At 43.7% G+C, this 20,876-nt stretch overlaps 1 protein-coding gene across 2 annotated transcripts in view; it reads right to left on the bottom strand.

Moving 5' to 3' along the window:
• The window catches only part of kdrl (kinase insert domain receptor like), a 70,870-nt gene extending 50,639 nt beyond the window's left edge, over positions 1–20,231 (bottom strand). The window contains exons 1-6 of one of the 2 annotated variants that reach the window (XM_080774320.1): positions 19,684–20,231; positions 8,353–8,452; positions 5,066–5,271; positions 2,834–2,961; positions 518–677; positions 289–425 (exon numbers count right to left, since the gene is read on the bottom strand). In XM_080774320.1, coding sequence (XP_080630446.1) covers positions 289–425; positions 518–677; positions 2,834–2,961; positions 5,066–5,271; positions 8,353–8,452; positions 19,684–19,765 — 813 coding nt within the window. In that variant the 5' untranslated portion in view covers positions 19,766–20,231. The remainder of the gene's footprint in view (positions 1–288; positions 426–517; positions 678–2,833; positions 2,962–5,065; positions 5,272–8,352; positions 8,453–19,683) is intronic. The other variant, XM_080774321.1, reaches the window with a different exon arrangement.
• Between the last annotated feature and the right edge of the window lie 645 nt (positions 20,232–20,876).

Genomic DNA, 20,876 nt, shown 5'->3' with positions numbered 1-20,876 from the left:
TTACGTAGAAGCAGTGTTGCGCGGCAACGATTCCGGAGGCCCGAGTTGATGTTGCTAGACCACACTCTCGCATCGCATCATCGCAATGTAACAGAATAATGTTATTCGTTCATGTATTTGCCCATATGGAAAGAGACTTACTGTATTTCCTCTTGCGCAGAACAGTGACTGTCAGCATTAGACTCTGCAGAGTGTGCAGGAGCAACTTTTAACACTTTGGAACCCATTAAAACCGGGTAAGCATCGGTGTCATTTCAGATTTTAGCGTCATCTTTTCAAAGAACTTACAATCCTCTTTGGAAACTCCCAGGTGAAGTTGATATTTCCATTATATGTGGTCTCTCCCGAGCAGTTGAGGACAAGCGTATCCCCTACCAACACCCTGACACGGCTTGGGGTAATCTTCACGTTCATAAGAACTTTAGCTGTACAATAGAGGAGAAAAGTGTTATTAGGTTATTAGAATAATGGAATAATTGGTTGTCTGAACTCAGTCATGTGGTCTATACAGACTCACTTAGCCTCTGGGGGATGTATCTGGACTCGATGTTGTGGCCGTTGACCCTGGTGACACAGGTGAGGAGGCTGTACATGGTGTACCTGCCGTAGGGGATGGTGACGCCCTGGGTGGGGTCCCACCGCATCTGCTGCAGAACCTCCTCCGATAAGGGAGGCAGCTGTAGCAAGAGATACATGTGGACAAGCAGAGAACCAGAGATGTCTGTCAGAACCAATTTACAATTACAATTTATGCATTTAACAGACGCTCTTAATCCAGAACGATTTACAGTAAGCATTAACCCATTTAGGACAGGTTTTTTACCCTTCAAGATTGTTGTGTTCTTGTTGCTATGTACTGTATATAGCAACATAACATAACATCGGAAGGGAGAAGAGTCTGGGACGTGTACGTTGATCTGTGTTTTAGGGAAGGTTCTGACAGCTTCCCTGTGTTAGCTGGGAGTGGTTGTAGGAACAGTGACTGACTGCATAATATGCCATATACAATATTATGGTCTGCTGGGCCAGATGGACTGTGCTCTACATCAGGGATTCTCAACCTGTGGGTTGGGACCCCCAGGGGGGTCTCCACATGACATTAAAGTGACAATTTAAGGACTTTTAAGACATTCTCAATACCTTAAGAAGAAGGAAAAGAAAAAGACCATTATTGCACCAAAAGTCATCAACAAACTATATTATAAAAACTGGACAAACATCAGTTAAATTGTCAAATAATGTAAGAACGAGGCAACATTTTGTTAAATAGTCTGCTATTTTGCGGCGTGTTTGTTCATCTGTGGAACAGAAAATGTAATGCCTCACTTAACTCCTATATTCCAAGACTGAATATCAGGGTGGGGGTCTCCAGTTCAAATATGATTATTTTGAGGGGGTCACGTCCTAAAAAGGTTGAGAACCACGGCTCTACATGATCGCGTGGACAGCTTCGTTTCAACAGGAGATGCTCATGAATGCTCCACTGGTCTCAGCAGGGACGTGCAGAGAGTCAGGGGGCAGGGTTAGAGAGGCAGGGGCTGAAATCCCGTAAGAGGGCACTTTTGGACGCGAAAATAGCTGATATACAAGCTCTCAAGGCGTTGCGTCGCGCTCTCAACGCGTCCACTTTTTTCCACCACTGTGTACGTACTGTACAGTACGTGCCTGACCAAGTTCTCCTAATCACTGTTTGTTCTCAGGCCAAAAAAACATTAAGCCGAGGACGAGGAGGGAAGTGGAGCGAAGGAAGGAAGGAGACAATGCAGGAAGGAGGAATGCCGTAGATCTGCCCGTGTCATACAGCCACTGTCTTTGTCAACTGAATAAGACGTGCTTGTCTTGCGGCCAAGGCGCTGTGACACACGGTCATATATCAACCTCTGTGTATACACAAGACAACACAGATGTCTACTTGTTCGGAGGGCAACTTTAGCCAGCTTCACATGAGGACCGGGGTTCTTGCAACAGACCCCAAGCTATATTGAAAGTAGTACAAGCTGGTGTTGTGATCTGCATCTCATACGATATGAACCCCTGTTATCCTCCGCTCCAGTTTCATATGGAGCATCATGACCCTCAGGGGCATCATCGACCTATTGTTTCCTCTGATTGGACACGAGTGCACCGCGTACCAACTGCATTTCCTGCAACGAGATGTTTGTAAAAAGAAGGGCTAAATTTGGACGGCCCGGTCTATTTCGAGAAAAGCACTCTTGGAACACCTTTCTGTTCTTAGAGGAAGCAGACAGGATGACTCCGTTCGCGGATGCCCGAAAACTTCTCTCATTGGCTACTGTCACACCCTTCCAAACCGCGTCCGTTTCCGCACGCCAGAGTATCTGACTGCACGAAGGGTGTGAGAAAAGAACGGGAAACCTTAAGTACCGGCAGCATGTGTTTACCCTTGGAGATCTATTTTTTTTTTTTTTACAAATCTGACAAAGAAGGATGCCTTGAAAACATTGTGACGTCAAAGGCTGAGCACTGTCACACAAACAAGAGAGCCTTTTCTTTCACATGAACATAAGCCATCTCATTCAAAAGATACCTACAGTAGAAGAGCACCGAATACTAGTTGCACAAACAAATGATGTTGTCGGTTAAATTAAAACACCATTTATTACACAACCTCATCAGCAAAAATCAGATAATGATGAGAAGATCCTTGCAGTACAGTAGGTTATCGAAATGTTGATGTTGCAAAAACATACGGACTGTATTTTTTTTGTATGCTGATCTTCTATTTGTGCTGCACCTGATTACCAGAGTGGATGTATACTTTTCTAATAAACACATCATGCAGCCACATGCTAATGCTAATGTTTGTTCTTACCCCATGCAGCGTTACAACTGTGTCCGGAGAGGAGGTCCTGCAGGGGACGACCAGGTGGGTCTCATCCCTGTAGATGCCCAAGGCGTGGGGGGTGTCGAAGTGGCGTACCGCAAACGGATGCACGGGATCTGCAGAATGAATTTGAAAATCACAACGTTAGAAAGAGTAAGTGAATTGGGGAGATCTATGTATGTATTTCTTTCTATAGGATGGCTTGTCCTTTGCAAAGCACGTTGAAATAATTTGCTCAATGCTGTAGGCAGAGCAAATTGTGGTTGTCTTTAATGCCATACAGTAGCTCTGCTTTTTTTTTTTTGCAACTGAATCAAGGCGATGAAACCATGCCATCCCACAGAGATCACGGAGTCTCCCTGCATCGTCTGTGTAACAGCATTGGGCAGAGATAGATAGTGCAGTCAGGGTTGTTGTAGTCTGCTATGCAATCAGCCATCAACATCTGCTGTGGGAACGTCACGGCCTGACAAAACTTGAGTGATTTGTGTGAGGTCAAGCAGTATCCGTGTGATAAAGGGGCAATTATTTGAAAAACAAACATTGAAAATGATCTAATAAACACTTGAAGGGCTTTGAAAGGAGCGTGTTAAGAGTTAGACTAAACATGGGGGCTGGGCAGGCGTTTAGATAGCATGGGCCGGTGGTAGAGAGTCCAGCGTGCACAGTAAACGCAGAAGAGGTGGACTTCATCAATGCTTTAGTTTGCCCAGCAATGTCCACACCTGTTTCAATAAGCAATATACAAAAATACATATTTATTTTTGTACCGTACACATAGAGATCAAAAGAACTATCTAGCGCTAAAGGGTTGTTATCTTGTCATCATCTGATCTTAAACTACAACGTATAAGTGATGCAAAAGCTTCAGGAGACACGATTAAAAAGAAACAGTAGCCAGGACAGGAAATAAATGAGCAGGGCTTCCCATGGAATCACGCTCCCCTTCCCACTCCAGACGTGAACGCCTTCTTCATCGCTCAATCTCTCCCTCTCTCAGACAATGAGCTGGGCTCCTTCAGCCTTCAGTGCTCTGCGCGCCAGCAAATACCGTTCCCTGCCTCTCGCTAATAGCTGTAGTCACACATTTGGGAGCACAAAATTGCGTACTCTGTCATATATGATTAATGTAATGTCTTGAAGACTAAATGAGGTATAGGATATCTCTCATAACTTCTGCCTCCTCACAGTTTCTCTCTCCTACTCTCTTTTCTTCCCTGCAGGGCTGGATGTGCTCCAGTTCTTATATCATAACAGCTCGGTGACTTGTGTCTGAGCCTTGGCCATTACGTGTTCGACGCGTTGGCTCATTCCGCACACTAGACCCCACTGTAATGTACTGTAGGTACCGGCCCATTGAAAATCACCCCTGCATGAACCTTTTATTGAGAGGCTCCAGTGAACTCATGGCACTTTTTCTGCAGGACAAAAAACTAAATGGAAAACAAACTTTTATAGAAAAGGGGGTTCCTTATCGATGTTATAGTTTATGGAGCCAGTTGTTATATTCTCATTGGAACGGAACTCTTGTTCGTGTTTTCACACGCTTGCTTGCTAATGACTTGGGAGTTCCGTACATCAGTGTTAATACTGAGAGCAAATTTAGTTTGTCATATTTTAGTCATCTGAAAAGTTGTAGTTTTAGTCTAGTAACTAAATATGAGATTTTAGTCAACTAAATCTACAGTTGATTTTGTCTACACAAATGCAATGCCAGGCTTTGATGGCGTCGAAATAGCTGATTTTACACTTGGTTGCGACGCGTTGTGAGTGCGCTATGAGCGCAACCAAACATAAAATGACTTTTTGTATTTATTTTACTGGATCCCTTCTCCACTAGTACCTCCATAACATTTCAGTCTAGTTTTATTGTTTTAGTCATCATAGCTTAGTTTTTATTTAGTTTTTGTCAGCAAAAATAAGGTAGTCGATGAACATTTAGCGACGTAGTTTCAGTTGTCGAAATGAACACATGCCGTACATTTTTTATGTAGACTTAGATAGCATTTCATACAGACTTATAGCATGTTACGTAGACTAGAATTGCATTGTATACGTATATAGTTTATGTAGTTTCATTATATCGATATTCCACTGTTATGTTCTTAGCTTACGCATGTTTCATGATAACTACTTATGTATGTGATCTGTATTGCCATTGCTTTCTGTTCTTGCTTATTGTAAGTCTGCTAAATGCCTAAATTGTGTTCCTCTGCTCACCTTTGACATAGACATAGACGGAGCTGCCGTGGTCCGGTTGGTCCTGGGTGTATCTGCAGCTGTACAGGCCTGTGTCGTTGGCCAGCAGGTGTCTGACCGTCAGCTTGCTGCAGTGGGAGTGGACCCTGGGCTCACACTCCCTCACGGACACCTCGTCTGCCGTGACGGAGCGCCAGGGCAGGGTCCAGTGCAGTCCAGCAGAGCCCCTGACAGACACGACAGACAGACACGACAGACAGACACGAAGCACACATGAATAATAAAGACGTGCCGCTGGAGCAACTCGGGGCGATTTGAGCACTTGTTATTTACATTACACTGACAACGTTTTCAATGTATGGTTCCATCTTCGTCAGACATGAAGATGAACTCAGTACAGCGAGGCTGAGAGATGGGACCGCAGAGTCGGTATTCCGTTTAGTTTATTAAGAAACCATTAAAACCGGGAAAGGAAAGCATCTGTGTCATTTTAGATTTTTAGCTACATATATACTGTGTATAGCGCAAATGAGCATCGCGCCTGTCACAGACATGCGCAGAGCAAGTTCAGTCAGGAAACTCAGTGCAGTTGCTGCCGGCCGTTCATTGGGCCGCATCACGGTACCATTCACTTCATCCAATCACACACTCATTCCATCTTCATACCGGCTATTTAAACTGGAAGTTTGCACCGCTCAATCTGCTTGCTTGTTTGCTGCTGCACATACTGATAGCCTACTGCGGCGCTGCTGTCTGCTTAAACTTTTGCTGCTCACCCTCCTCCACCCCAGCTACCACCACCTGTCATTTTGGATCTGCTGTTTAGGTACGGGGGATTCGGAGTCCCTATGGTTGTACCTAAAAAGTAAAAAGCAGATCCAATTCATCGCCAAACCATAATAAATATTATATTGCTCATTTTATATTCAATAAATATATATTCCATCCATTCTTGAGTTGTCCTGACTGAACATTAGTTTTTCATAATACTCTTAAGATTTAGAAGATATTTCGTAGCTCTCAGGCAGAAACCTCTTGTCTCCGTATTCTAACTTTTTGAAACGAATGCCCTACTACATGATCATACTATCAAATGTACTCCATCTGCAGTGCTAGTTTTGATACTTTTCAATTTGAATCCTGAAAAGTAACAGTTTTGGACATAATGGCGTTTCCACCCGACAGAGATGATTTGTAGAAACAACCTCAGGTTTTATGGGTTAAATCTAACCACCTCTCCATCATTTATTCTGAAGCGTAATTCAGACTGTTGCGATATTTTCCAGAATTTCGAATGCTTGATTCATGCTTCAACGTATTGTGACTTGTCAGCTCGTATAGATCTGCTATTTTGACATCATTGTACAATTAAGTATAAATTGGACTTAAAACTGGGTTTATCTCGTCCCAAATCTTTTGTCTGACTAGGTTAATTACTGACATGACATGCGTACTGTAGCCTGGCCCTACATGCATGTAAAACACGAGTCATGCACACACACACACACACACACACACGTATAAATGCACAAACGCACGTGCGCACGTACGCACGCACCATACACGCACACGTGCACGCAGCAGAGACACAAAAAGCACTTAAGTCATCACCGATTACATTATCAGAAGAGATGTGTATTGATGATTTGTTCTCAAAAACTTGAGATGAAATTCCACAGACATGAGTCTTCAAAACCACAGCTGAATTTCAGTTTCGTTATTTGACCTGTCCTGCAGTATTCTACGGAAAAACAAAAGTAACAAATGACTCGGTCCAATGGTTGGACTTGTAGCTGGCTCTCTGCCCCTTAAGTTCTTCTCAACCGGTGTTTATTTTGAAGCCTATTTTGTTTGAGAGCCCATTACAATAATCCGGAGTCTTCTGATAACTTAAACTTTCACGTGGGAACATGCCTCTGGGATGATGTGCTCGGCTAACACATATTTCCGCACAGTGTTCATTTTAAAGCTGTCATTAAAGAGATCCCAGAGGAGCTTCAAACATGACTTGCATACCACTGCCTTTGGCCTGCCGCACTTTGGGTCAAGCAACCTTCAAGCAACTCTCATCCAGGGACAGATTGGAACCCATGACAGTATATGGGCCAGGGCATTTTTAGCACAAGATTGCCTTGTAGGGAAGCGTTGCATTACATTATCTGTGTGCAGCTTAGCTTAGCATTCCTGGAATGGCTACACGATGATGCAAGATTCCATAAATGCTTTAGCAAACTGCATACGTGCCCCACTGGGGTCTCCACCAGTCCCCTTGGGGGGGTATGTTGCATCAGATTGATAAATGAGGACCACCACCACCACCACCCACCATGATAAGTTAACCCATTAACACAGACTGGGAAGGCCAGTGTCATTGTCTCCACCAGGCCAATGGCATGAGGAGAGAGTATGTTTTTCCCTCCGTCCGTGTGTCCATATAACTGTGTGTGTCCGTCCGTCTGTCTGTCTGTTACCAGCTAATCTCCGGCACAGTTAACCCGGTTTATCCCAAACTTTGCACACACACTCTCTGAATGCCAATGACGAACCTCACATCTGCTTTTTATATAGGCTGAGGAATAAATCCCACCCTTTTCACATTGGCCTCAGGCCTGTTATAGCGCCAACAACAGCTGGACTTTTTCAAAACACATTTTTGGAACAAAATGCCTAAAATCATCCAATTGGCATCAAAGGCGTAAGAAGCCACCCTATTCAAATTGGCCTATTATAGCACCAACAGGAGGCCACGATACTTTGACTATTCAAAAATAATGACAATTTGTACACATATTTTTATATTTTAAAGCGTACATTTTTAAACTCAAATCAATGCTTTTGGGGCAGCGAAAATGGCAGATTTAAAATCCCACTGTGTGGGATCTCTTCTTCCAGTACATGACAATTAGCCGCAATTTGCAACTCTAGATTATTTTATAATGGGATTAATCTAGAGTTGCAATACCCTCCATTGACTAGTCCCTACTCATCCAATCTGCTTGTATTAAACAACGTTAAACTCACCATCATTGCAGCTCTAGGCCAAGCTTGAATTATCCTCTTTCAATCTGCCGAGCTTTGGTTTCATAAAAATCCACCGTAAACATGTTATGAGCTACTTTTTCTAAGTGCTGAAGTTTGGAAGCACTCGTCGTAAGTCACTGAACGGCCCTGAACGGCCCCACCTGTTTAGAATTTACACATAATGCAGGAGGCAGGTTGTGTTTGCATCGTTGTCTTTTTCTTTCCCTTTTTTTCTCAATGAAATTAAGTGAGAAAAAAAACCCCCACTGTGAGCTTGGAGGAGTTACCTGCACATGATGCTGAGCGAGCCCCCGCTGTGGTGCATCTGTGGATTTTCAGAGGGCAGCATTATAGGTGCAGGCAAGTTCTGTCTTCCCAGGAGGCCTGCTGAAACACACACACACACACACACACACACACACACACACACACACTTAGACACTGGTTCAAAACAGCAGTTTTGTGTAACCCGTGTGTTCACTTTTCGTGCTGGGCTGCCCCTTGGTGCCTCTTATCTATCTTTGCTGTAGGGGGTTGCAGGATGCTGATGAGCTGTGTGTGTGTGTGTGTGTGTGTGTGTGTGTGTGTGTGTGTGTGTGTGTGTGTGTGTGTGTGTGCGCGTGCGTGTGTGCGTATAGGAGAGAGAGGGGGGAGATATGGTGAAGTTGAACATGGTGACCAGTTGTAACCTTCAAATGAGAGGGTGAACTGGGGTGGACGCAGATTGAATACATGGGACCACAATGGAAACTTTTTGGTGTTATCCTTTTAGCCCAAACTGTACCCGTGTTGTTTGCATTCATGCCTGAAAAAAAGTATTCGGTCAATCAATCCAAAACCAACTTCCACACACAAACCTGCCAGTCAAACTGGCTGTGAGGAGGGTGCTTAGTGCTTACTTCCCAGCATGTTACATACAGTGGTGGAAAGTAGCTAAGTACTTTTACTTGAGTACTGTAAAAACAGTCAGCTATGCTTTTTGTGGATTTTATTTCTCCCAAACTCCAACTCCAGTGCAGATATGAACAGTGAAAAAATATCAAACAGCAAAAATAATACTGGCCAAAAATCCAAAATAAAGAACTCAAAAATACTATTATGCAAAACTTAGGACAAGCCCAAGCATAACTGACTTACTCTTCTTCTTCTTCTTCTACCAGGTTTTATGGCGGTTGGCAAACCTGAATGGTGCATTACCGCCACCTACTAGACTGAGTGTGGAACTTAGATTCCACTACATTAACTGCTGAGTTTCAGCATCAGTGCAATATACATATACAGTGCCCCACCCAATATATCCCCGTCACACCATTGTCCATTTATGGCTCAGACATCACTGTCTGGGCCGACGCAAATTCCTCTCGTAGAATGTCATCCAGGTCTTCCCCAGCAATCTCAACAATGTGTAAGAATCGCCTATAGCTGCCTCCAACACATCTTTATTCTCTCAGATTTCCTTTCCATTTCCACCGCACAGTTTATCACCATTGCGATGAATGCAAGAAACCTCTTAATATCAAATCAGACATGACCAGCTCTGATCCTTTTCCCCTCGGATTCCATTTGCACCATGTCCTTGTCATTTTCATACTGTATGTCATATTTTTTTCATATTGTATGTCATATTCTTTTCTTTCCTGATCCTATTCACCCTGACTTGTTCCTTTCTTTCTGGGCACTCTGCAGATCCTGCATAATGGCTTCCATTGCAGTGTGCGCATTTAACTGGCACTTGTTCCTCTTCACATTTCCCAAAACAGTTTTCTTTTCCACACCTTCCACATTTCCAATCTCTTCTGCACACTGCAGCCACATGGCCATATTCCTGGCAACAGAAACACCTCAAGGGTGCTGCCTCGAACGGCCTGACTCTGTAACTGACATATTCAATAAAAACCCTGTCTGGCAACTCATCATTGAATGTAACACAGACCTCATTTCCTTTATTCCGTCCCTGAATCTTGACATCCTCCTGGCTTTGTACACATTATTAGACTCCATAATCGCATCCATATCAACTGACAGTGGAAAGCACTAACCACTCCTTTCTTCCTTGGTCTGTCACTCATCCGAAAACATGTTACCTCATTCCTGTTGTACCGCTTGCACTTCAAAACATCCTTCATCTGCTGTTTGTCCCTGACTCCCTGCACTTTATGATCTTGTTACCCACATCCATCGTATCTCTCCTACTTTGTTCGTTATAAACTTGCTCATTGCATGTGGGTCGCTAAACAAGCCATTTGTCTTGGAAACGTCACGCATTCCAACGACATATCTCTCCTCAGAACCATCTTCACCAGCTGAGCTGCTAGATGTCTCAGTTTTCCTTTTCCTTTTGTTTTCATAGCCTACTCTGTTTTCCTTCTGTTTGAGATTCGCGGTCTGACTCCTGTGCGTAAGACGCCATCCGCCCTTCGCCCTCACCTCGGCTCCCGCAAACCCTGCCTCCTGTGTTGTGTTGACTGACGGGCCACATCAAGTGCCTCAATGCCGTCAACACGCCAAACTGACTTACTCTGCCTGCAGTCTCCCTTTTATAGGAGAGGATCCTACCACACAGAACCACTTAACTCAAATCAGCTGATCTACCAGCTCACACGTATCATATGAACATGAATAAGTAACCATTTAAATAGATGTTCTATTTTAGACTAAACATCATTGTGGCAGATTACCCTGCCACTGACTCATTTAATAGATGACATAGACTGTTTTCTTGTGTTCTCCCCTAAATTATATGTTTAATGTCTGTATGTATGAGGACACAACAATGGGTCTCACCTTTATTCTCTAAGTTGTGAATCATGTTTGGAGAATGTTTGACATGTGTTACCACAGTGCTTCCTGGTGCTGACCAGTGGGGAAGGACCCGATTGTAGAATGAGGCTGCCTTTTATAGTGCCTGACTCCATTGTAGGGAGCATGCTCAGTCCATCCCACAGCTGGATCAGACCAACTGTAGGGTTTTGTAAATATGTGAATTATTGTGGATGATGTGTGATGATTTAAATGTGAATTATACAAGGGTTAAATGTGATTATGTGTTAAAGCAGTTATTGTCTCTGGACATGGGTCTGTTAATTGTGGAATCAATTAGGGTTTGTACAGTCCAGTGGGAGGGGCCTAGCCTATATATAAGAAGGGGGACCTACCACTGTCCGGCAGTCAATGTAGGGCTGTAGACCAGGAGGGCCGACCTATTCAGCCATTGTAAATAGTGTGTTGTACTGTTTTTGGGACACCATTTTTGACACTTGAAAGGTGAATGAATAAAACAGTTTGTTTTTGCTTAAGAGGACTCTGGCTTCCTATTTTGAGTATCCTGCTCATTTGAGCACTTTTTGAGGTTTTGAGAACTGTGTCACGTGCCTTTTGTGCACACACTATACCCTCACTCAAGGACAGAGTGTGACAATCATTTAAGTTTGCATCCAGTTCAAAAGATAATAGACATACTTTGCTCATGAACATTGTGAAACACCCCTACTCCTCAACAGTACTTGGCACTGGAATTGGAATGGCTGAGCCCTGCTCTGGTTCAGCAGTTCAGATTCAGACAGAAGTGTGCCAGCACTGCTGTCTCAGAATCAAACAATTATGTGTCAATGAACCTCACCAACTCCTTGCTCATAACCCAAAATGCTCATGTGTGCAACAGAACAATAAAGGCTTTGATGGAACTCTTTGTATGCATTCTTGCCGATGCACCATGGTGATGTTAAATATCCTGTGAACCAGTCTTAAACCTAGAACTCTTATCTATTTAATAAAAACAATTGAGTACTTTTTCCACCACTGGTTATAACAACCCTACCCCCACCACCACACACAGTGACACACTATACACATGCACCTGTCAAGCATTAGATGTGATTGCATTTACCAGTGACCTTGTTCAAGCTCTGCATGGCTCTCACATCTGTAAAGGCAAAAGAGAGTCTGAATGGGCGGGTTCTTGTAACTGTGAATATGTCATTTGCACTGTGCTCCGCAAAGGAAACACTGTCATTCTCTATCTATGCTGGGCCTGGAGGAGTGACTGATTTCCTTCTTTTCACTGGTGTTCCCCAAGGCTGCGTGCAGGGAACCCTGTCATTGTGTTGTCCTGGTCTAGTTGCTGCAGGCCAGGCTAACACATTTATTAATACCGCTATGTGTATATTGATATGAGTGTGGCAGCATGGCACTGTTAGTATAATAAAAATGAGAAAGTCAATAGAATTACACGACAGCTTTAGTCCTGGCATGTTTGTCATGCACTCACCTGCACTTGTGCATGCCCACATGCATGGTGTTTTTCCACACATGCACGCACGCACGCGCACGCGAGCACACACACTCACACACACACGCACCCAGACTGCAGTATGTGTTTCATAATTATTCTGAACAGCTGCGCTGCACTAGAATGAGCTGACCATGCCAAATGTTGGCACTCAATATCAACTTCCTCACACAATGTTATAGCATCATTGTTTAATTGTCCAAGCCTCCAAGGTAATTTGGAGGGGAAGGGACTTGGCTTGTTTCTTTCATATGATTCTGCTCCCATCAGAATACCAGTTAGATTAATGCAAGCCCAACAAGAACACGATTATAAAATCTGCACATTTATGGCCAAATGTATTGTTGTTGGGTTTGTCCTCATTTGTCGCGACTAAATTGCCAGATGATTGTTGTCATCGGATACCCAGTTGTCTCTCGTTATGTCTGGAAACTGCCAGCAACAAACTGCTGGAAATAAAAGCGTATGGTCACAAAATCTGAATGACGATGATTTGATCCTGGAGAGTTGTGAAATGTCACTGACTGTACCATCTGCGTGACTGTGCATGTACGTAACATCTGTGTTACTTCCGTCACTACTGTGTACTGAAGAACAAGCAAGCAAGCAAGCAAGCGTGCACACACACACACACACACACACACACACACACACACACAAATTTATGTCCACATAATGAGAAGTACAGGAATACCTTGTTACTGTACAAAGGACATAAACACTGCCAGTGCAGTTTGACAGTGGGAGAGCAGCCAGTTACAACGTGCATGGACGGCAAAGCATCGTTACATACAGTACAGCTGACATGTCGGACACAGGGCAGCAGACATAAATCATGGATAAAGGAAACAACGCCTCCTCCAAATTGAGCGGCTTCCTATAATGGCTGAAACTGAGCAATACCTCGCTAACTGCTTGGCTCTCCTTTTGGAAAGGCCGGCCATTTGTAACACACACACACACACACACACACACACACACACACACACACACACACACACACACACACACACACACACACACACACACACATTACCATCTAATTTAACATTTGTCAAGTTGGTCACGGGGCCAAAAGCGGTTGACAGAAACTGGTCGACATGTTCTGTTGCCCCAACAGCGGCAGAAACAAGGCCTTTTAACCAGGCTACTTGCACACACTACAACTCGCTTACAATTCGCAAACCTGGCAACACTGCCGTCTCTTACCAGCCCCGCCCCCACACTAGCTTGACAATGTCATCTCGCGCAGCACAGAATCTGATCTCGCGCAGGACATTGATGACAGACAGAAGGAACAGGAGAAATTATACGATCGCTATTTCGCTTATTCCATCTAAATCTCTTTATTTACAACATAAATGACTCGACGATTCCCTTAGTTACATCAACATTGTTCATTGTCATTAATCGGATTGTGCCAAAATATCACCCTTACACCGATCACTTTGCCTATTTTCGCCACACAGCCAACTGCCCCCCCCCCCCCCCCCCCCCACACACACACACACACACACACACACACACACACACACAACATGCGATTCATTAAATAACTATTTCTCCGCACGCGCGCACACAACATTATTCACGTGAAGCCCAGTGGCGGAACAACATTGGGCCGGACCGGGGGGTGAGACAGCACGACCGGGCCTCACCGAACCCCCCCCAACGGGGAGAAAAAACATTTACGCTAACAGTTGCTGCTAATTTGAGCAGGCGTGCATGAACGAGAGAGGAGTTATGTGTGTGAGGAGCTGATCACAGTCACAGATAGAGAGGGAAAGTGTTATATTTTGCCTATTATTTCTGCTATATATTATTGATCGCGTCTGTGTCTGTGACATTGCGCAGCAGTGCACACACACGAGAGAGAGAGAGAGAGAGAGAGAGAGAGACGTCGAGAGAGAGAGGTGCTGCGTGCTCAAAAAAAAAAAAGGCTACTACTCATCTTTGTGTTGCTGCTAATTTGAGCAGGCGTGCATGAACGAGAGAGGAGTTATGTGTGTGAGGAGCTGATCACAGTCACAGATAGAGAGGGAAAGTGTTATATTTTGCCTCGCGTCTGTGTCTGTGACATTGCGCAGCAGTGCACACACACGAGAGAGAGAGAGAGAGAGAGAGAGAGAGAGAGAGACGTCGAGAGAGAGAGGTGCTGCGTGCTCAAAAAAAAAATAGGCTACTACTCATTAAACTACACTTTATGAAATCATTGTTGCAGCCTACACACATATATTCTGGCCCATTCAGAACACATTTCCCAAATCTCTGATTTATCCACACATCGCTCTCTGTGTGTGTGTGTGTGTGTGTGTGTGTGTGTGTGTGTGTCGCGTCGCCCTCCAGCTGCAATTGCGAGTGTGCGCCGTGTGCAGGGCACACTACTGAGTTTAAAAACACCGCTGAAACATGAAGTGGACTCTGTCAACTCCTGAAAATTCCTTCTTCCCATATTGCGCTGCAACGACACTGGGATGAGCCCGGCGAAGCCGGGCGAAATTCTAGTCAACTACAACTTGACCTTGGACCTTGCTAGTGGCCAGCCCATCTCTTCAAATCAGGCCAGTATGTCTCCACATTAAACACACTACAGATGAAACTCCCCTCAAGGAAACTTATAAAAGACCCCTCTCCTCCCATTCGGACCCTGTCTCCCTACACCCATAACCCCCGCGATCAAATCCTCCACCTGCCCAACGCTGACCTCAGCAGTCAGACCCCCTCCCCCCCCAAACACACAGACACACCACCACCAAAAACAGCTGTGTGCTGAAATTCTCCAGCAGATCAGGCTTAAAAATGGCAGAGACGGTGCTTATTGTGATGGTTCAGGGGGGTCCAGGGCTGGTTCTCATTAGAAGCCATTAAGAAGAGGACAGGCATGGAACAAACAGAGAAGGGGGTGGGGGTGGGGGAGAGGGGGATGAGAGAGAGAGGAAAGAGAGAGAGAGAGAGAGAGAGAGAGAGAGAGAGAGAGAGAGAGAGAGAGAGAGAGAGAGAGGCACTTCCAAACTGAGTTTCCATACCTCAGACAATTGGCCGGTTGTTGGGCCAGTCATCATGAGCATACAAATTGTAGATGATAATTGAAACACGGCCTTAGGATTCCTCTAGGATTCCATTTATAGGCCCTTGTCCTCATGTGGCATATGAGAATGGGAACCAGCAGCACAGGGCACTGGGGTTTGCAAAGTTACATATGTTTGGCAAACATAATGCAGTAGATTCACATCAAGCCCGGAAATGAAGATTTAACTTTCGCTTCACGCAATGTTGTACTCCAAGATTTGCTCTGCGCTATTCTGAAATGTTTGTGGTACAGAGAATTCAATACAAATATTTAGTCTGAACGACAGGACAAGGACTCCAAACAACATCCAACGAATAACCCTGAAGAGTTTTTCCAACCAAACTGTCCAAGTTAGGAAATAAATATCTAAATGCTAAAGTTGATCATCAGTTTTTCATTCACGCCTTCAGGCCTTCTGTAACAAAACAAAGCTTGCATGGCTAGTCGATAACTGTTGTTTTATGCGAGCGTGGTTTCCAAAAGCAACTGGAAGTGCAGATCCGTGTAAGCTATGGAAATATGATATTTAGTTGTTTCATAGCTTTCCACAATTCTAATATAGCACTGGAATTATAAGTCAAACTCTCGTTGCGACTGCCCAACCCCTTTTTTGTTGTTGCATGGAGCAAACCAAACACCATTGTTTTCAAAAACAGAATCTCAATGACCCAATGTAAGGTTATGAGCGTGTGTCTGCAGCCTTGTGATTTCTCCTGGGCATGTGTGTAATAAAAGACACCGTTACTGTAAGATATGACTGTACTATCACAAAGTTTTACCGGAAACCCCCAGTCACAACCCTTCAAGTGCTGGGCATAATGTACGGAATTCCCTACTCCTTTTGCAGTGCGTACACACATCATCTCCATGTACTTTCCGGCACGCCATCAAACAGGGAGACAGTCTCTGGAGTGAGGGGAGAGGATCTTTTTTTGGTGTTTCAAGGTAAAAAACACAAAACAGCATAATGACTCACTTGTTTAACCTTGCCACTCCATTTCTTTGTACTTCTAAATGTGAACTACAAAAGCAATAGAAAGGACAGACAGGGAGTCTACGACTTTATAAAAGAGCGGGTCAGAGGCTGATGAATCATCTGTAGGCTGGAGTGTGTCCATGGATACAGCAGTGCAACAGTAGCTAGTGGGCAGCCAGCAAGTGGACAATTGCAAGAGTAGTTTCCTGTCTTTGTGCCTGCAGGGAGTTGCACATTCAGCTTAGCCTAATAATAATAATAATAGCCTAATATAATAATAATAGCCTAATAATGTGAATTACACTAACGCAATGGAATATAAAATGATAGTCTTCTATATATTTTTTTGTTTACAAATCTAAGTTAAAAAGTAGTCTTTGAATGACAAAAAAGTGGCCGGCTGGCCGCACACACACACTAGCCAAAGTGCCAAAAATCTATTATAGTACGCCAAGAAAAAATAAACCGTTTTGAGAACGTTTCGGCAGACAACTGCCTTCTTCAGGGTGTGTGGATTGCAAATCAAATCAGAGCTCTGTTGTCATACAACTATTGGGATTTAAGGTGTGACAAAACAGCTACCATATACTGCCATGACTCTTTGTGTTATTGCTTCTCATTTCATGGAATGTTGCCTATGTTATGTCAGGTTAAGACAAATTCATAAGGAGTTCTATAAACCTTGCTGAATGATTTATAATATTGGGTTGATACTTTTGACAAGAGTCGGGAGCACCTGCCAAAATAAGAAGTGGCTAGAGTACTACAGCTCTGGCTGGTCTGTATGATCCCCAAGTCCCGGACTATTCACCCGTCATCGGGTCCGTTGGAAACCCCTCCACTTTGCCAATTGCAAGGTTAAGACAACAGCTAACGAGTGCCTTTTTTATTAGCCACGTATAAGTCTTCTGAGATTTGGAAACAAAATGCCCCAGACTCCCCTTTAAAAAAGCAAAATAAAGGAACATCTGGCCATGATGTGTGGGCAAATCCAGGTTATACAGAGTTGAGCATCGCAAACAAGAGATATCTCCAGCACAAGATTCCTAACCTTGTTCCATAACAAGTAAGATTAGGACTAGCCAACAGACAGAAGCTCCTTGAAATTGAAATTTCATGCAGGGTTAAAACAAAATATATTGCTGGGCTCAGAGTGGATATCAATAGTTATGGACAGGATGCTCATATCATCCCATGTTAAGAACTGCAATAAGGACCAATGTTTTACATTATATATAATATCTCCCAGCGTAACCGATGGACTAATCCCTCATGTACATCAGAGGTGTGTGTGTGTGTGTGTGTGTGTGTGTGTGTGTGTGTGTGTGTGTGTGTGTGTGTGTGTGTGTGTGTGTGTGTGTGTGTGCGCGCGTGCGTGTGCGCGCGTGGCGTGTGCACTAGGACGACCTCTCATTGCTCCCATTTTCCACTCCATCTCAAATGTGAAAGCAGTGGAGAAAAAAAAACCTCAAAGACAAATTAGCTGGAGCATCGACTCCTAACCCTGAGAGATGAGTCCAGATGAAATACTGGGATCAAGAAATTGCTGGATAGTTTGGGGTGTACGTACATTTCAGGTTTAAAACTGCTATGAAAAGGAACCTAAAATGAGAACGTATTTGCTCCAGCTTGTGTTTTTTGTATTGCTTATGTATATTCAACCTACCCAAAGCCACAGACATTTACTCCACTTACTAACATTTTAATACTTGGAATGACTAAAACAATAGCCTATAAGTCTAGAGTTTCATCTCTCTAGGGTCTTATTGAACAACGGATAGCCTCATTTACAAATCACGAGAGAGATATGGGGAGAGTTTTAAGAATTTTAGATTGCCAATTTCTTGGAAATAATGATAATGCACAATTGAAAAATAAACGAGAAAAATACATATTCAGCGCCCAACAGAATATGTCCCATTCTTTCAGCATTCAGAATCAAAGCTCTCCTTACACCACCTCTCTGGCGTGGCATTGGAGATGGCATTTGACATTGAATGACACACAACAAGCACAAGGAGTAAGAAATCTTTGCTCAGGTATAGCGTGTCACATTTCCGTGACCTCTACCGGCCTCAGAACAATTCCAGGGCGCCTCTTGCTCCAACGTCCGCTTCCTCCTTGTGTCTTTCCCACGCTCTGCATGTGGATAGTGAAGGAAATCAACTCAAAAACACAGCAGAGTAGACAAAGCTACAAGGGGGCTGAAGGTGTTTGTTGTGTGGAGGCAGCGGCGGGCGGAGGGGGTGGGTGGGGATGTCAGTGTTTCCTCTGTTTGGATGTGCACTTTGTTTGGACATAATGGCGAGGAAGGCATCTGCCTATCTCTGCGGTGCATCAAGGCAAGGCTAAATGTGGGGGGAACAAACAGCCACCTTTTATAGAGACATCAACATCACGGAGCTGTCAAGCGATAACAGTTGCTGTACTACTGTCAAGATATTTACCCACCCACGACCCACCTTTCACACAGGAGAATGGTTCACGCACAACTGGAATAAACCTGAGCCACAACCGCAAATGCACTATGCAGGCAGCCTATATTTTAGAATAATTTAAGTGAACTATTTATTCACACTTAAATATGCATCTTCACAATGTGCAATATATAAAGCCCACCTATACGCTTAACCTACAGTTTTAATAACCAGTGGCATTGCAGTGGAGCTCAAACTAAGCACTCCAGAGGATATCTCCCTCTTTACTGCATATTAACGTCCAATTAGCTTACTATACTATAGGGTGAGGCTACCTCTAGCGGCCAATGCAATAACTGCACACCCAAATGCAAGTCTACCTGTTGGCATGCTAATTCTGCTGAAATGTGCACTGGATAGGAATGACATAACGGCTGCTTTGACGCTTCTGTGATTATTTGCACCCATCACTACTAAACTAATAATGTAGGCTAAATCTCGAATTTAGGTAGGCCTATAGCAAATTACTTTTATAGGCTATATAGCCTATAGGCTTTACCAGTAACGATATATTTTTAATGATGAGAATGAGCTCATAGGGCTACTATAGGCTGCCTAACAGCCGGTAGGCTATACAGGACTCGATTTACAATGCAGTCTGCTCAGTGCTCTACGATTAAAAATAAAAGTTTTAACGATAAATGTGATCCAGACTCCAAAAACCTGAAAAGATCTGCCGATAAACTGCAAACTATATAGAATCGTTCGTATAGGCGGTAGGCTACAGTTTGAATGCGAAATAGTCAAATTAATTACTATAGGTAACTTGTAGGTAATACGGATAAACACGAATAAAACGTTAATTACCATGTATGGGTCCCGTGAAGAAGCAAAGGACAACAGCCGCCAACTTCAGGCAGTCAGATGGGGCCATTCTGTCACCCCACATATTCGGTAAAAAAAAAAAAAAAAAAAATCCGATGAGTTTTTGTAATTGATAGTTCCAGGTGGATGGAAGAAAGAAAAATAAAAATAAATCTAAACTGCGTCTCTAAGATGTTTGAAAATAAAGTTAATGTTTAATCCGCACAGACAATAATGCTCAGGTGTCAACGCAAAAGCCTGCAGCGTTTATCTCGTATGCCATCCCATGGCGCGTTGCGTTGGGTTCGCAGGGGAGCTCTCCTCTCCTCTCCTGCGCTGCAGACTAGTGAGTCCAAGTTGAACGTGCACGCAGAGGCAGATGAGTGGATCCACAACAGGGCAGGTGCGGGATTTCTCCTCCTCGTCTACTTCAATAATATAGTTAGTTCACTCACTGAATTAAATCCCACCGCCACGCGAAAGGTTGAGTATATGTAAAGCTATTTTATTTTCTAAACAGTATGTAATATAGAAAAGATCAGCCAGCCACTCCCCTCATATTATAGTGAGAGACTGTTGCGTTGTTTCGTAGGCTACGCAGCTGGGACAAATTCTCCTCCCTTTCGCCTCTGTACCACTTATTGCAGCCCATGCATGCGGACGGCGAGGGTCGTTTTATGGAGACAGGAAGGAAGGACGCAACGTCACTTTTTAGGACAAACTCCAGCTTGGCTACTGTGCTGTGAGGAGCAGATAACAGGTCTATGTGTGCATAAAGGCTACTACTATATATCTATGTCTCTCGAAACAGACTGTTGACTGCACGTCAAGGAAAATAGGTCACTGTTTTAGTGTTTGTGTTTTTCCTTAAATCTTTGACGATGCAGGGTTCTCAGATTGGGGCTACTATGACAGGTATTATAAATTGCATGGGTAAAGCCACAATATTTGAATCAATATAAATATCACATACTTTGCTCTCACCTGTGGTCAGTAAAACTTAGTAGGCCTACTAGTATATTATTGCCACATGCAGAATCTTGCAGATACATTATAGAAAACTAAAGCTTTGATATTGATTTCCCCACAGAGCGTTGTGTTTAACATTGCTCTTGATAAAATCAACCAATTACTATAGGCTAAAGGTGTCACAGCAGTTAATCTTAGGAATGTTGTTGAATCTACAAGGAGACAAT

Source organism: Protomyctophum bolini (assembly GCF_963924005.1).
Source record: "Protomyctophum bolini genome assembly, chromosome: 10".
NCBI classification, from domain to species: domain Eukaryota; kingdom Metazoa; phylum Chordata; class Actinopteri; order Myctophiformes; family Myctophidae; genus Protomyctophum; species Protomyctophum bolini.
The sequence above is the reverse complement of the archived record's forward strand: the minus strand, read 5'-3'. Positions and strand labels throughout refer to the sequence as shown.